This window comes from Panthera pardus, unplaced genomic scaffold (genome assembly GCF_024362965.1).
Source record: "Panthera pardus isolate Hobbes unplaced genomic scaffold, ASM2436296v1 HiC_scaffold_11, whole genome shotgun sequence".
NCBI lineage: Eukaryota > Metazoa > Chordata > Mammalia > Carnivora > Felidae > Panthera > Panthera pardus.
In genome coordinates, this window is record NW_026526666.1 from 29126166 (window position 1) to 29143457 (window position 17292).

Here is a 17292-nt window from a genome sequence, read left to right on the forward strand (position 1 = left end):
GACATAGAATATATAGATATCCCTGACCCTCCAAATTCTCAACAATATATTTTTTTGAATATATTTTAAGACAGGGCTGGTATTCCTCAATCTCTTATTTCTCATTACTCACTAACTAAAACTTAGGAACCAAAGAGACTGAGATAACCTCCTATCTTTTGATATTCCAACTGTGGCTCTTTGAACTCAGGAGCTAAACAGATACGTATAATGAGAAATACTTACATTTACTTAATGTTACCAATTTCCTCAACAAAAACAAAAAGCTCTGTGAGGGGAAAGGAACTTTGTTTTGATCTCTACAATATCCCTTGTGCCTAATACAGTACTTGGGACATAAGAGGATTCAATGGATATTTATTGTATGCTTATTATGTATCAGGCCACCATTATAGGTGCTCAGGCACAATAATGAACAAGATAGACAGTTTCTGTCCTTGTTGACCATATTGTCTAGTATAAGAAATAGAAAAAAAAAGTAATCAAATTGATTACAATTGATGCTAAGCACTAGAAAGGAAATAAGTGGGAGTACTGACAAAAGACAGAGACCTACTATAAAGAAGATAGCCAAAGAAGTCTCTTTGAAGAGGTATCAATTCAGATGTTACTGGAAAGAAGTAGCCAGCCAGAGAATGGGGTGGCAGTAAAACTGTATTCCAAGACAATCAGTAGGGAAAACTTCAATGAGTGAGATGAAAGTAGTTCAGGATGAGAATAGAGAAATGGGCAAAGATTTAATCCCAAAAGGCCACGGTAGGAATTCAGACTTCATTTTAATATGAGAAGCTATAGAGGAGGTTTTAAGCAGGTTAATGATGTATTTTTATTTTTTGATGTATAGTTTATTTTTAAAAGACTGCCTTTGCAGGGCACCTGGGTGGCTCAATTAGTCAAGCGTCCGACTCTTGGTTTCAGCTCAGGTGATGATCTCGTGGCTCATGGGTTCAAGCCCCACATCAGACTCTGTGTTGAGGGTGGAGCCTGTTTATGATTCTCTCTCCCCTCCTCTCTACTCCTCCCCTGCTCATGCTCTCTCTCTCAAAATAAATAAACTTAAAAATAAATAAAAATAAAAGACTACTTTTGCTATTGTGTAGAGAACACAGAACAATCGAGATCACAGGGGCTAAGAAGATTGTAGCCCAAGTTAGTATTATTGCAAAAACAATCTTAGGATTGAATTCAAATGATTACTAATGAACAGAAGGGGAGAAAGAATCAAAGAAGGAAGGAATCAAGAACAACTTCTACTATTCTGGCTTGAATAACTGTTTATTAGTACCATTTTCTGTTATACAGAATAACCTAACAAGTTCAGTGTTTAACTATAAGCAAGGTAAATTAAAGATGTGTATCTCTCATCCAAGTGGAAGACATCCATGTGGAAATGTCCAGTGACTTGAAGATAATAATTGGTTTCTCAGGGAGGACTGTGTTAGAGATATAGATTTGAGGATTAATAGCATACAGATGGAATTTAGAAAAAGGATACTAATATCAAGCCCTGAAAAGAAAACCCCAATACTTTAGAAATCGAATAGAAAAGAATAGGGGCACCAGGGTGGTTCAGTCAGTTAAGCGTCTGACTCTTGATTTCAGCTCAGGACATGATCTCATGGTTTGTGAGTTTGAGCTCCATGTCGAGCCCCATGCACTAAGAGTGCAAAGCCTGCTTGGGATTCTCTTTCTCCTTCTCTCTCTGCCCCTCCCCTACTCTCTCCCTCTCAAAAAAAAAAGTTTGTTTTCAGTATTTAGAAAAGAATGATAATGCCAAGAGGACTACAGAATGGGAAGTAAGCTCACACAACTAGAGTGTGCACAAAGAATAAAGGCATTTCAAGAAAGAGACAGTAGCCTTCTAAAGCAAATACTGATTAAGATCAAGTAAAATGAGAATAGAAAAATATTACTTAAATATTGTCACATGAAGACTGATCCAGCTCATGAAGGCAATGGCCCAAAGTGACAGGGAGAGAAAGGACCCTTTTAAAGACCTTTGCTCTAGCTGATCCCCCTGCCTGGAATGTTCTTCTTTGTTCAAATCTTAACTTCTTAATGAGGCCCACTCTAAACCCATCATGCTTGTTTGCCTCTCTTTTCCTACTACAATGTAAACTCCAAGATGGCAAAAGTTTTTGTTTTGTTTGATATATCTCAAGAACGCTGACCAGTGTGGTGGCACCTAAAAGTTACTCAAGTATTTCATCTATCAATTCAGTTTAATGTACTAAATTTAAATTTCTTCTTTGCCATAATGTATCAACACATAACTACATTATTTGGCTGTCATATGACAATTTCCCTACCACTGTGCATAAAAATGACATGACTCTGGCAGTAGAAAACTCCTAAAAAAAGTTATTTGGAAAGTCTACCAATCCATCAAGACCAAACTCAGCTTCTGTCACCACTAAAGCCTTCCCCAGCTTTGCCAGTGTGAATTTCTTACTCTTTTGGACTATAGCACATACTATGTGTAATTTCATCTGACATCTATTATAATGCATGTCTTATTTTTTTTAAAGTTTTATTTCTAACTAAAATGTAAATTGAAGCTGAGAGTTAGGTTGGTTATACATCTTTGTAACCATCACAATATGTGCATTTTAAGTGACAAACATCCAAATACATAATGACAGAAAAACAAAGTCAAAGAACTTTTGTCTGACGGAATCTTATGCTTTTAGCAATAATCTGAGCATCTGAAACAAGTAGCTACAACTTAACCACCAAGAAAGTATTAAATCTTTTTTTAAGGGAAGCATTCTAAAGATAAATAATTTTTACCATGCTTGATAATTTAAGTCAGCAATAATTATCACTTTGCTTTAACAATTTAAATGGCATACTGATATACTCTTGCAGAACCCTAGGCCATTTACTGTCAGACTTAAGAACAACCTTTTCCAAAGGTGAGAATCAAATAATAACTTTAATAAACAGTGAGTATCTCACAGGATTGGGTAAAGCTTTAAGCATGACCCATCTTAAAGATCTATCAACAACAAGGAAAAAAGCACACATTATTATCAATTAAAACAATCTTATAGTGGTATAAGTCTCCTATATCCCAGCCACTTAACTATATACTTTACAAACACAAAAGCTAAATATTTTCCTGATATTATACATGAAGAAACTAACATGGAATGGTGATTAAGAAACTTAGCCAAAATGTACACCTGCAGTGATCTAAAAATAAACCAACATTTCATCTATGACAACTTTGGTTAACCTCTACAATAAATCCAACTGAATACCTAAGATTAGTTTTGTAACTCCATATTTAAATATTATGATTATTAGCTGTAAAATATTTCCCTCTAAAGTTTGTTTGTTTGTTTGTATGTTTTGAATTAAAAGATAGGCGAATCCTCAGACACAACAGTAACATTTCATTCTTAGCTATGGGATCTTTGGTACAAGGAACATTGAAAAGTTTTGCCCTCTTATTAGTATAGCACAGATACAAGATCCACTAAAAATACTAATAAATTTATGGGGTGCTTACTATGTGAATGGCACTGTGCTATAGGAAATCTCAGACTCCAAGGCCATAAATCGAGACAATCCTCTCTAATCTTATATGATAGCCATCCTTGTTTTCAAAGTTTGCCTTACTGTTTAAATGGACACCTTATACCAATAAATAGGATATAGAAGGACTTCGGATTGCCTATCTCCTTTGAGGGATTTATTTAGTTCTAGTCATTATATTTATACATGCACAAGTACACATGCATATAATATAAAACACAGAGAAAGAAAGAAAACATAAACCTTTTCTGTCTTACCTTTCTTTATTCTTTCCTTACCACCTATAATTTGTTCTTCTTGTGGCATCTGAGATAATTTCTGCCTAAACAACTTCTCTAGAGCTTGTGCCATAAGAACAATGTCATCTCCAGGCTAGAAAATATATAAGATTACAACATGGTCAACAATTCAGGCTACCTTAGAGAAGACAGTGACACAGTACTCTTAGTATTTACTAAACAGTATTTATTGCTTCTAAATTAAGTTTAGAAAATAGTGCAGCGGCTCATATTTTAAATTCTAACAAGTCAGGTTAGAATGTAACATGTAACTTCTAAAAATAACCCAGGTAGCCTTTATGAGTAATAGAGGATTACAATCCAACCAATCCTACTAATACAGAAAGGTTTTAGAAATTAAAATTTCTACCTCACAAATAAGTTAAAATATATTAATGGCTGTGCAAAGTACAAGACTTGACTTGATGTGATTGTTTTCAATTAACTATAAGTGATAAAATGACACTGCAGAGCTAATTTAGTTTTTAAATCTTTTTTTAAAATTTATTCTGAGAGCATGTGTGCATGGGCGCAAGCTGGGAGGGACAAAGAGGCAGGGAGAGAAAGATTCCCAAACAGGCTCCACCCTCAGCAGAATCCCAGGGTGACCTGAGCCTGACCTGAGCCAAAATCAAGAGTTGGTCACTTAAATGACTGAGCCATCCAGCCGCCCCTTTTTTTTCTTTCAGTTTTTAAATCTTAACTACCTGCTTGGAAGTCTTCCACTTGCTTTACTCACTACTGATAAAAAGCCTAAAGCAGAGAACACTGACTTCGAGTTAGGTATATCAGGAAAATTACTGAACTTCATTTTAATATGTTAAATGTAGGGGCGCCTGGGTGGCGCAGTCGGTTAAGCGTCCGACTTCAGCCAGGTCACGATCTCGCAGTCCGTGAGTTCGAGCCCCGTGTCAGGCTCTGGGCTGATGGCTCGGAGCCTGGAGCCTGTTTCCGATTCTGTGTCTCCCTCTCTCTCTGCCCCTCCCCCGTTCATGCTCTGTCTCTCTCTGTCCCAAAAATAAATAAAAAACGTTGAAAAAAAAAATTTAAAAAAATGTAAAAATACACTTGACATTGTTAAATTAAAATGAAGTTTCCAATGGCACTTTCAGAATACCATTAGTTCTGATTTTTTTTAAAAATTCATATTGACTAAGAGTCTTAAATTTTTTATTTTTATTATTTTATTTATTTTTAATTTTATTTTTAATTTTTTAAAATTTACATCCAAATTAGTTAACATATAGTGCAACAACGATTTCAGGAGTAGATTCCTTAATGCCCCTTACCCATTTAGCCCATCCCCCCCTCCCATAACCCCTCCAGTAACCCTCAGTTTGTTCTCCATATTTAAGATTCTCTTATGTTTTGTCCCCCTCCCTGTTTTCATATTTTTATTTCCCTTCCCTTATGTTCATCAGTTTTGTCTCTTAAAGTCCTCATAGGAGTGAAATCATATGATTTTTGTCTTTCTCTGACTAATTTCACTTAGCATAATACCCTCCAGTTCCATCCACGTAGTTGCAAATGGCAAGATTTCATTCTTTTTGATTGCCGAGTAATACTCCATTGTGTGTATGTGTGCGTGTGTGTGTGTGTGTGTGTGTGTGTGTGTGTGTGTGTGTGTATATATATATATATATATATATATATATATATATACATACATACATATATGCCACATCTTCTTTATCCATTCATCCACCGATGGACATTTGGGCTCTTACCATACTTTGGCTATTGTTGATAGTACTGCTATAAACATGGGATGCATGTGTCCCTTCGAAACAGCATACCTGTATCCCATGGATAAATGCCTAGTAGTGCAATTGCTGGGTCGTAGGGTAGTTCTATTTTTAGTTTTTTGAGGAGCCTCCATATTGTTTTCCAGAGTGGCTGCACCAGCTTGCACTGCCACCAACAATGCAAAAGAGATCCTCTTTCTCCGTGTCCTCGCCAACATCTGTTGTTGCCTGAGTTGTTAATGCTAGCCGTTCTGGCAGGTGTAAGGTGGTGTCTCATTGTGGTTTTGATTTGTATTTCCCTGATGATGAGTGATGTTGAGCATTTTTTCATGTGTTGGTTGGCCATCTGGATGTCTTCCTTGGAGAAGTGTCTATTCATGTCTTGCCCATTTCTTCACCGCATTATTTGTTTCTTGGGTGTTGAGTTTGTTAAGTTCTTTATAGATTTTGGATACTAACCCTTTATCTGATATGTCATTTGCAAATATCTTCTCCCATTCTGTCGGTTGCCTTTTAGTTTTGCTGATTGTTTCCTTTGCTGTGCAGAAGCTTTTTATTTTGATGAGGTCCCAGTAGTTCATTTTTGCTTTTGTTTCCCTTGCCTCCAGAGATGTGTTGAGTAAGAGGTTGCTGTGGCCAAGATCAAAGAGGTTTTTGTCTGCTTTCTCCTTGAGGATTTTGATGGCTTCCTGTCTTACATTGAGGTCTTTCATCCATTTTGAGTTTATTTTTGTGTATGGTGTAAGAAAGTGGTCTAGTTTCATTCTTCTTCATGTTGCCGTCTAATTATCCCAGCACCATTTGCTAAAGAGACTGTTTTTATTCCATTGGATATTCTTTCCTGCTTTGTCAAAGATTAGTTGGCCATACATTTGTGGGTCCAATTCTGGGTTCTCTATTCTGTTCAATTGATCTGAGTGTCTGTTCTTGTGCCAGTACCATACTGTCTTGATTACAGCTTTGTAGTATAGCTTGAAGTCTGGGATTGTGATGCCTCCTGCTTTGGTTTTCTTTTTCAAGATCGCTTTGGCTATTCGGGATCTTTTCTGGTTCCATAAAAATTTTAGGATTATTTGTTCTAGCTCTGTGAAAAATGCTGGTTTGATAGGGATTGCATTGAATATGTAGATTGCTTTGGGTAGTATTGACATTTTAACAATATTTGTTCTTCCTATCCAGGAGCATGGAATCTTTTTCCATTTTTTTGTGACTTCTTCAATTTCTTTCATAAGCTTTCTATAGTTTTCAGTGTATAGATTTTTCATCTCTTTGGTTGGATTTATTCCTAGTATTTTATGGGTTTTGGTGCAACTCTAAATGGGATCGATTCCTTGATTTCTCTTTCTATCGCTTCATTGTTGGTGTATACGAATGCAACTGATTTCTGTGCGTTGATTTTATATCTTGCGACTTTGCTGAATTCATGGATCAGTTCTAGCATGTTTTTGGTGGAATCTTTTGGGTTTTCCATATAGAGTATCATGTCATCTGCGAAGAGTGAAAGTTTGACCTCCTCCTGGCCGATTTGGATGCCTTTTATTTGTGTTTTCTGATTGCAGAGACTAAGACTTCCAATACTATGTTGAATAACAGTGGTGAGAGTGGACATCCCTGTCTTGTTCCTGACCTTAGGGGAAAGCTCTTAGTTTTTCCCCATTGAGGATATTAGCATTGGGTTATTCATATATGGCTTTTATGATCTCGAGGTATACTCCTTCTATCCCTACTTTCTTGATGGTTTTTATCAAGAAAGGATGCTGTATTTTGTCAAATGTTTTCTCTGCATCTATTGAGAGGATCATATGGTTCTTGTTAAGAGTCTTAAATTTAAGGTGGCACTGATAGTTTGGGAACCAAATTTCTATTACATTTCAGCATCACTAGTGATTTTGAGTAAATGGGATGCAAGTTTTAAAATATTTAGATATGGAACAGTTTAAAAAGGATGCAGTGTTCTAGGAAACAGGAATACTATATGGAGAAAAAGCTTAATACACAAATCCAGTTTTACAGATGAAAGCAAAAGTGAAAATTAGGGTCAAAATGTCCACATACAGTATCAGACAAGCTAATGCATCAACACAAATGCAAACATTTCTACTGGAATAGAACACAGTATCTTTAGGTTAACTTGTCATGTCATGAAGTTTAGATGTACGTAATTTGTTTGAATCCATACCATGAACATTTAACTTAGATTGGTTTATCATTTATAACTGAAATGGCAGAAGTATGGTAAAGAACACATAAATGATACTTTATTCACAGAAACCAGCTATCATTGGCATTTTGGCTCAGGTTATGTTCCCATGATCTGTGAGATCAAGTCCCACGTTGGGCTCTGCACTGACAAGGTAGAGTCAGCTTGGGAATTTCTCCCTCCCTCTCTGCCCCCCTCCCATTCACACACATGCTCCCTCTCTTTCCAAATAAATAAATAAACATTTCAAAAAATGAAAAAAAAGAAAACAAAAACCATTACAGGTATTCAGGCAAAATTATGGCAAATAGATCGTGAAAAAATATCGATACATGAAAATTATGAAATCCAGCAAAAAAAAACACCCCTATCCTTAAAAATATGTAAAATACCCCAGGGGCGCCTGGGTGGCTCAGTCGGTTAAGCGTCCGACTTGGGCTCAGGTCATGATCTCGCGGTCCGTGAGTTCGAGCCCCGCGTCGGGCTCTGTGCTGACAGCTCAGAGCCTGGAGCCTGTTTCAGATTCTGTGTCTCCCTCTCTCTGACCCTCCCCCATTCATGCTCTGTCTCTCTCTGTTTCAAAAATAAATAAACGTTAAAAAAAATTTTTTTAAATAAAAAAAAATATGTAAAATACCCCAAATCAAGGTATGAAAACTGAAATCAGCACACTTTTTATGCACATCCTCTATATGTAAGACCAAAAAAATAATCAAGTATAACATAAACCTTACATACCTTGTTGTATAAATAGCAATTTGAGAACATTATGTTGAAGTCTTCTATACACTCTGAAGCCTTCATATAATATTTATGTTCTAAGCGCTTCTTAATTGTATTTAAATCCATTGGGGTTTTTATAATGGTGTAATAATCCTGTGGTTTTCATGAAAAAATTCTAAATGTTAGTAGTAAGAACAAATACAACTATTGGTACACAAAGAAATTTAAGAAGCTATATACGTGTAACTAGAAAGAGCAATTGATTACCTTTAAAAGGCTATAATCTAGAAAACAAAACTTTTGTGATGAGAAACAAAGCTGACTGCCATGGCATTTTTCTTCAGAGAAAAAAATAAACAACAAATAAGACTAACAAAGACAAGAGCATAAGAGTAGAACTATCCTGGAAAATAAAAAGTGAAAGGCATGAAGAAAAACCTAGAATTTATGAAGTATGACAGACCCAGAGTATAATCCCAGTGCCATGGTTTACTACTTAACAAATTACTTAACCGTTCTGTTACCAGATGGCTAAAAATTCCTAACAGAAGACCTAAAATTGAATTCTATGTATGATGCCTCTAAGTCTTATGTATGATGCTTCTAAGACAAAAGTGTCAAGAGCAACTTCATGGAGAAGGTGACATTCATGACAACCTTGCATCAAAAGGTCAAATGACACATTCAAAAAAAAGTCAAGTGACACATTCTATAACAAGAAAGCATTAACTATAATTTACTACAAACTGTTAAAATAAGAATTAATGCTTAGAAAAATGAGCTTTGTCATTTAAAAAAATGCTCATTCGGAAATTCTTCAGTGGTACGGAATAAATTGTCTTTATTAAAGATATTTTATAATATTAAAGACTAGTTTATTTCTTTTAGAGATTTATGGGATTTTTCTTTTATAGCTAACATAATCATAGGACACACTTACAGGCAACTTTAGTTTCACAGCATCGACAGGCTGCTGAAAAGGCCAGGAAAAATTATGCCTCCATAAAGCTTTCAGGACAACTTTTTGTAGATACTGCAGTTGATTTGTCAATCGCCCATTTTTCTTAGTATTTATATATTCTGGTGGTGGAGGGTTAACAATTGCTGTTTGTCGACTTGACAGAGACATTCTTAACTGCGTCAAACACTGATAGTACAATGTTGTCTACAAATACACGTCCTTAAAACACAAATACAAAACTAAGTTACTTTCAAAGCACATTTAATATAGTTTCTATAGGAACTAAAAAGGGTTAAAGAGTGGTATTATATTTTGCAGTACATCATGATTAAGACAAAAAAAGCCAAATGATAAATGAATCCATTTTTACACAAATACAAACCTTTTTCTATGTAAGTACTAAGAGTTCTTTCATTATGTATGCCTTAGTTTTGGATGATTTAAGGTATTTAAAATTTCACAGTATTTCTTCTGCCTTTCTAAAACACAAACTGAGGTCTTAACAGGAAAAGTCTGTAAGTTCCTGGTAAAAAAGAATTAACAGGAATGTTTATACTCTACAATTATTAATTCAGTAAAAGAAGAAAGGCAAAATAAAGGATTTTTCTGGCTAATTTAAGTGATTTATTTTTTTTAAGTAGGCTCCATGCCCACGTGGGGCTTGAATTCATGACCCTGAGATCAAGAGTCACATGCTCCAACAGAGTGAACCAGCCAGGCACCCCTAAAGTGTGCCTTTTAAAACCTATTAGAAAGAAATAAGACACATATTAAAATGCTAGTCTTTAGTGCATATTACTATATCTAAAGTAAAACTTCGTATTTCAGTAAGACAATATCTAAAATTCCTACACAGCATTATTACTTTAAGGATAAAAGAGCAAAGGTACTACGAAGTACATCAATGAAACAAAAAGCGAGTTTAAATAAATTGTCCATTTTTTTAGAACAGTGTTAGATTTAGCCAGTGTATTTGTTTGCACTAAAGCAGTGTTAGTTAGGGGCACCTGGGTGGCTCAGTCGGTTGAGCGTTCGACTTCAGCTCAGGTCATGATCTCACAGTTCATGGGTTCGAGCCCCGCATCAGGCTCTGTGCTGACTGCTTGCTCAGAACCTGGAGCCTGCTTTGGATTCTGTGTCTCCCTCTCTCTCTGCCCCTCCCCCACTCACACTTTGTCTCACTGTTCCTCAAAAATAAATGTAAAAAAAAAAATTAAAGCAGTGTTAGTTCTCAACCACGTATTAATCACTTCTGGATCTTTTAAAAGAAATTATAATACATAAAATTTACCATTTTAACTATTTTCAAGTGTACAGTTCAGTGGTATTAAGTATATTCATTTTTGAGCAACTAATCTTTAGAACCTTTTCATCTTGCAAAACTGAAACTCTATACCTATTAAATAATTCTCTCTTCACCCCAGCCCCTGGCAACCACCATCCTGTTTCTACGAATTTAACTACTCTAGGTATCTAAGTGGAATCATATAATATTTGTCTTAGTATAATGTCCTCAAGATTAATCTATATTGTAGCATGTCAGAACTTCCTTCATTTTATAAAGTTCAATATTTAATTATCTGTATATGTCACATTCTGTGTATCCATTCATTTCATCGACACTTGGTTAGCTTCCACCTCTTGGCTATTATGAATACTGCTGTAAACATGGGTGTATAGTTATCTCTTCAAGACCCTGCCTTCATTTCTTATGGATACACCCCAGAAATGCAGAAGTGAGAATTGCTGGACCACATGGTAACTGTTTTTTTTGAGGAGTCCCATACTGTTTTCCATAGCACCAGCAATATTTTACATTCCCATCAACAGTCTACAGGGTTCCAATTTTCTCCACCTCCTCACAACGCTTTTATTTAATTTTATTTTATTTAAAAAAAAAATTTTTTTTTAACGTTTATTTATTTTTGAGACAGAGAGAGACAGAACATGAATGGGGGAGGGGCAGAGAGAGGGAGACACAGAATCGGAAGCAGGCTCCAGGCTCTGAGCCATCAGCCCAGAGCCCGACACGGGGCTCGAACCCACGGAGTGCGAGATCGTGACCTGAACCGAAGTCGGACGCTCAACCAACTGAGCCACCCAGGTGCCCCTAATTTTATTTTTTTAATTACCAGCCATTATAATGGATGTGAGGTGTTGTGGATCATTTTAAAAATACCAATGACAAATGCCCAGGCCCCTTGGAGACAGGGCTTGCAAATCAGTTTACTCTTTACATATCCCCGGTGCTTGTGATGTATAGCCAGGATTAAGAACCACTACACTGAAGTGAATTAACTTGGAGGCGATTAACAATCTTATAATTTATTTCACTTCATTACACTCTTCTCATGTCATACAAATGTGAACTTTTTTTAAAATTTTTTATTTTTTTTTTAATGTTTTTATTTTTGTGAGAGACAGCATAAGCTGGGGAGGGGCAGAGAGGGAGACACAAAATGTGAAGTACACTCCAGGCTCTGAGCTGTCAGCAGAGCCTGACACAGGGCTCGAACTTGTGAACCACGAGATCATACCTGAGCTGAAGTCAGAGGCTTAACTGACTTAGCCACCCAGGTGCCCATGGACTACAACCATTAATGTTATTAACAAAGGGGATAGTCTAGTGTTACAACTGAAACTGGTTCTGTTTTGCAATTATTTAAAGTTAACCTATCTTTGGAGTATCCCAATTACTAGACCCTCTTCTTCACACAGATAACCACTAAGATAACTTCTTTCCCATAGATTAAATTGTGACTGCTTTTGACCTTTACATAAATGTAGTATTATTTACTATGTATTACACTGCATATGGCCTTTCATCAATATTATGTTTATGAGATTTATCTGTTATTTGTTCATCTTCATTGCTGTATAGTATATTATGATTGAATTGGACTATACAATCAATCCAACTCATCTTGCAACTTTTGGGTTGCTTACAGTGTCTGACATCTTTGTACATGCTATGAACATGCTTGTGGTGAATATGCACATACATTATTTTGGGTATAAACTCAGAAGTGAAAATGTTGGGTCATAAGTTTTGTGTATTCAACTTTAGGAGATACCAGATTTCAAAAATGTACCAATTTATAGGAGCAGCAGTTTGAGAATCCCACTTATTCCATATCCTTGTTAATATTTAGGGTTAGCAGGGTGCCTGGGTGTCTCAGTTGGTTGAGCCTCTTTGACTCTTGTCATGAGCTCATGGTTTGTGGGTTCCAGCCCGCATCTGGTTCTGCATAAGCAGTGAGGAGCCTGCTTGTCTCCCTCTCTCTGCCCCTCCCCTGCGTGCTCTTTCTCAAAAAATAAATAAAAACACAAAAAAAATTGTTTCAATTAAAAAAAAATTATCAGTGCGTTCCATTTTAGCCATTCTGGTGAGCGTATGATGGGATCTCACTGTGATTTTTATATTTCACTGAGGATTCATGATATGAAAAACCTGTTTAATGTCTATTGACCACATGAATATCTTCTTTGTCAATCACCTGCTGAAGTGTCCTACCCATTTTTCTATTTGGTTGTCTGCTATTATCTTACTGATTTTTAGTTCTTCATATAGTCTGAATACAAAACCTTTGTTATGTGTGGTCCAAGTATTTCTCCATGCTTTTCCTTCACAACGTCATTTTAAATAGGCATTTAAAAAAAAAAATTTGTTTTATTTATTTTTGAGAAAGACAGAACATAAGTGGGGGAGGGGCAGAGAGAGAGAGAGAGAGACACAATCCAAAGTAGGCTCCAGGCTCCAAGGTGTCAGCACACAGCCCGATTCGGGGCTCGAACTCACATACCATGAGATCATGACCTGATCCAAAGTCAGACACTTACCCAACTGAGTCACCCAGGCACCCCATAAATAGGCATTCTTGTCTGCAATGTTAATCCATCAGCTATTACTGTTTTGCCACTACCTTGTTTATCTACTGGTTTACTACCTGTCTCCCAAACCCTCTCTCCTGCTTTGTTTGTATTGCTATAGGACAGACTGAGGTCTTGTTTGACTAATGCCTAGGACAGAGACTACAGAGGCTGAATTAAAGTGTTCAGATTCAGTTTTATGTTAGAGATAGAGAAGATGTGACTTTTTATATAGGGAGAAATAGGGAAAGAAATCAAGAATGTTCTACTTTTGGGGCACCTAGGTGGCTCAGTCTGTTAAGCATCCAACTTTACCTCAGGTCATGATCTCATGACTTGGGAATTCAGGCCCTGTGTAGGACTCTGTGGACAGCTCAGAGCCTGGAGCCTGCTTCAGATTGTGTCTCCCTGTCTCTCTGTCCCTCCCCTTCCCATGCTCTGTCTCTCTCTCTCAAAATAAACATTAAATTAAAAAATTTTTTTTTAAAGAATGTTTTACTTTTAAGTCTTGTTGCTCAGGAATCTGCCTTAAAAAATAGATGAATGAATGACTTAATGAATTCTTATCAGTTAAAAAAATGCCTTTTCCAAACCTGTTCCCCTCATCAAAACCTCAACTCCACTATACCCTTTTGCAAAGGATCTCAGTTTATAAGAGAAACCCTTTATTTAAAAAAAATTTTAACATTTATTTTTGAAAGACAAAGACAGAGCACTAGTGGGGGAGGGGCCGAGAGAGAGGGGGACAGACAGAATCTGAAGCAGGCTCCAGGCTCTGAGTTATCAGCAGAGCCCGATGTGGGGCTCGAACCCACGAACCGAACCGTTAGATCATGACCTGAGCCGAAGTTGGATGCTTAACCAACTGAACCACCCTGGTGTCCCGAAGAGACACCCTTTAAAAATTAATTTCCCTTGACTTCTTTTACTTCCTGTTCTATTTCCTCTTACTTCATAAGTGCCTCCCCTTTTCCATGAAGATCTTTCCCCTTTTCCAGAATCCTATTATTTCATTAACAATTCCTTCATTTCTGCTATTGTAGGTTCCTTTTTAAATTAGGTTTAAGAAAGTTTTCCTCTAAAGATTATACAATACATAATTATATTTCCTGCTCTTAAGACTATATTTTCTATAGTCTTATTTGTAATTAAGTCTTATTTGTAATTTGCCTTTACAAATTAGTTATTTATAATTAATTTCTGCTAGTATTTATGTCTGTAGATATGCTCTAGTCAGCCTTAAATTTTTTCCTTAAAAACACCTTTTCACACAAAAACCTGCACACAGTTGTTTATAGCAGCTTTATTAAAACTTTGCCAAAACTTGGAAGCAACCAAGATGTCCTGCAGAAGGAGAATGGATAAACTGGGAAACATCCAGAAAACGGAAGGTTATTTAGCGCTAAAAATAAAAGAACCATCAAGCCATGAAAAGACATGGAGGAATCTTAAATGCATATTAAGCAAAATAAGCCAATCTGAAAAGGCTACATACATACTGTATGATTCCAACTATGAGATTCTGTAAAAGGCAAACTATGGAGACAGCAAAAAGATCAATGGTTACCAGGAGTTGGGGAGAGGGAAGGAGAAAAAGATGGAGAGCACAGAGGATTTTTAGGGCAGTGAAAAGACTTCATATTAGATCATAATGATGGATAAATGCCATTATACATTTGCCCAAACCCTCAGAATGTACAACACCAAGAGTGAACTCTAAAGCAAACAAAGGACTTTGGGTGATAATGAGCTACCATTGTAGGTTCATCTACATATTTTGCCAAAAATATCTAACAATCTTTTAGATTTAATTTTCATGTAACAAAATTAAAGGGTTAGGGCATCTGGGTAGCTTAGTGGGTTGAGCATCTGACTCTGTTTCGGCTCTGGTCAGGATCTCACGGTTTGTGATTTGGAGCCCCATGTCAGGCTCTGCGCTGACAGTGCAGAGCCTGCTTGGGATTCTCTCTCTCCCACTCAAAATGAAATAAATAAACTTAAAAAAAAAATTAAAGGGCTAGAGCTGCACTGTCCAATATAACAACCTTTAGCCACATGGAAGTATTTAAGTTCAAATTAACCAAAATTTCCTAAGTCAAAAACTCATCCACATTTCAAATGCTCAATAGCCATAAGTTATAAGTCTATTGGCTACTATATGGGACAATGCAGCTATAAAACATTGCTATCACTGCAGGAAAGTTCTGTGGTACAGTGCTAGAAAAAAAATGAAACAAAACCATTAAGAAAACAGACAAATGTAGAATATATAATATTCTATAAGACAAATGACCTAAAACAAATAAAAAAAGACAAATGGTCTATCTTTTATAAAAAGATTATAAAAGAAAATGTCTGAAGACATAACAGAACTCAATTTTATCATCCTAGATCAAATACTGGTTTGAGATCAACTATTAAATACATTTTGGGGACAACTAGGGAAAATTATGGAATTGTTCATTTTGACAGGTTTGAGAATACATTATGATAGATATGAGAATAGTATAGTGATTATGTAAGAGAAGTGTTTAAATGTATGCTCAAAAAATTTGATGTGAATAACAACATTAAAATAGGTTCTAAATGATTTGGGAGAAAAACCTATATACACAAGCAAACAGGGCAAAATATTGACAATTGTTGGTAGATATACAGGTGTTCTTGGTCTATTTTTTCTATATATTAGAAATTTTAAGCAATAAACTTATGGTACACTGTGGCTGAAGGCTGCAAATGGACTGATCATGAACAAGAGCTCTATTTATCATTGGGCAAAAGAATAGTTAATTATTTCCTTTATAAAATATTCTTTGTAATTACCCCAGTCTTTCTTTTTCTTTTTTTTTTTTTTTTCAACATTTATTTATTTTTGGGACAGAGAGAGACAGAGCATGAACGGGGGAGGGGCAGAGAGAGAGGGAGACACAGAATTGGAAACAGGCTCCAGGCTCTGAGCCATCAGCCCAGAGCCTGACGCGGGGCTCGAACTCACGGACTGCGAGATCGTGACCTGGCTGAAGTCGGACGCCCAACCGACTGCGCCACCCAGGCGCCCCACCCCAGTCTTTCTTTTAAATGTATTTTAATCTTCCATTTCTTATTAAAAAATTTTAGTTTTTTAATGTTTATTTATTTTTGAAAGATAGGGAGGGAGGGAGAGAGAGGGAGAAAAAGGGAGAGAGAGAGAGACAGAAAGGGAGACAGAACCCAAAGCAGGCTCCAGGCCCTGAGCTGTCAGCACAGAGCCTGACATGGGGCTCGAACTGACAAACTGTGAGATCATGACCTGAGCCAAAGTCAGACGCTTGACTGAGTAACCCAGGCACCCCCTTATCTAAAAAAATTTTTAAAGGAGTTGTGGTGGGGGCACCTGGGTGGCTCAGTCAGTTAAGTGTCTGACTTCAGCTCAGGTCATGATCTCACAGTTTGTGAGTTCAAGCCCCGCGTTGGGCTCTATGCTGACAGCTTAGAGCCTAGAGCCTGCTTTGGATTCTGTGTCTCCCTCTCTCTCTCTGCCCCTCCCCTGCTCATGCTGTGTGTCTGTCTCAAAAATAAAACATTAAAAAAATTTTTTTAAGGAGTTGTGGTGTTTTATATTGGGCAAATTTCTGTTAACTGACACGATTCTACTTTCTCTAAAGCCTTTTATTATTAATCCTAATAATTTTATTATTAATTTTTATTAGAAAATGTTCTCAGTAATAGAAAACAAAATGCCAGCATAATAGTTCAGCAACACAAACCCCCAAAAGATTTTCACCTTATTTGATATAATGGTAGGTTCTAATCAGCTCAAAGGTGTCACTTACTTATACTCCAACATGATTAAACTATGGAGTTACAAGTATACTGCCAAATATACATAACCTGTAGCCTCTCTTATCTCTGTGAAAGTTCACTGTTGTTTCCAATGTTCATGGTGAGTTGTCATTTTATTATTGTTTCTGCTTTCAGACACTTTTTATCCATGGA

General features: G+C 36.5%; 1 protein-coding gene across 6 annotated transcripts in view; it reads right to left on the minus strand.

Annotated features, from left to right (window-relative positions):
- BRDT (bromodomain testis associated) overlaps window positions 1–17292 on the minus strand; it is an 80883-nt gene that overhangs the window by 59379 nt on the left and 4212 nt on the right. For 3 of the 6 annotated variants that reach the window (XM_019414163.2, XM_019414168.2, XM_019414162.2), the window contains exons 3-6: window positions 9830–9970; window positions 9427–9666; window positions 8502–8639; window positions 3798–3912 (exon numbers count right to left, since the gene is read on the minus strand). In XM_019414163.2, coding sequence (XP_019269708.2) covers window positions 3798–3912; window positions 8502–8639; window positions 9427–9615 — 442 coding nt within the window. In that variant the 5' untranslated portion in view covers window positions 9616–9666; window positions 9830–9970. The remainder of the gene's footprint in view (window positions 1–3797; window positions 3913–8501; window positions 8640–9426; window positions 9667–9829; window positions 9971–17292) is intronic. The other 3 variants (XM_019414167.2, XM_019414164.2, XM_019414165.2) reach the window with 1 other exon arrangement.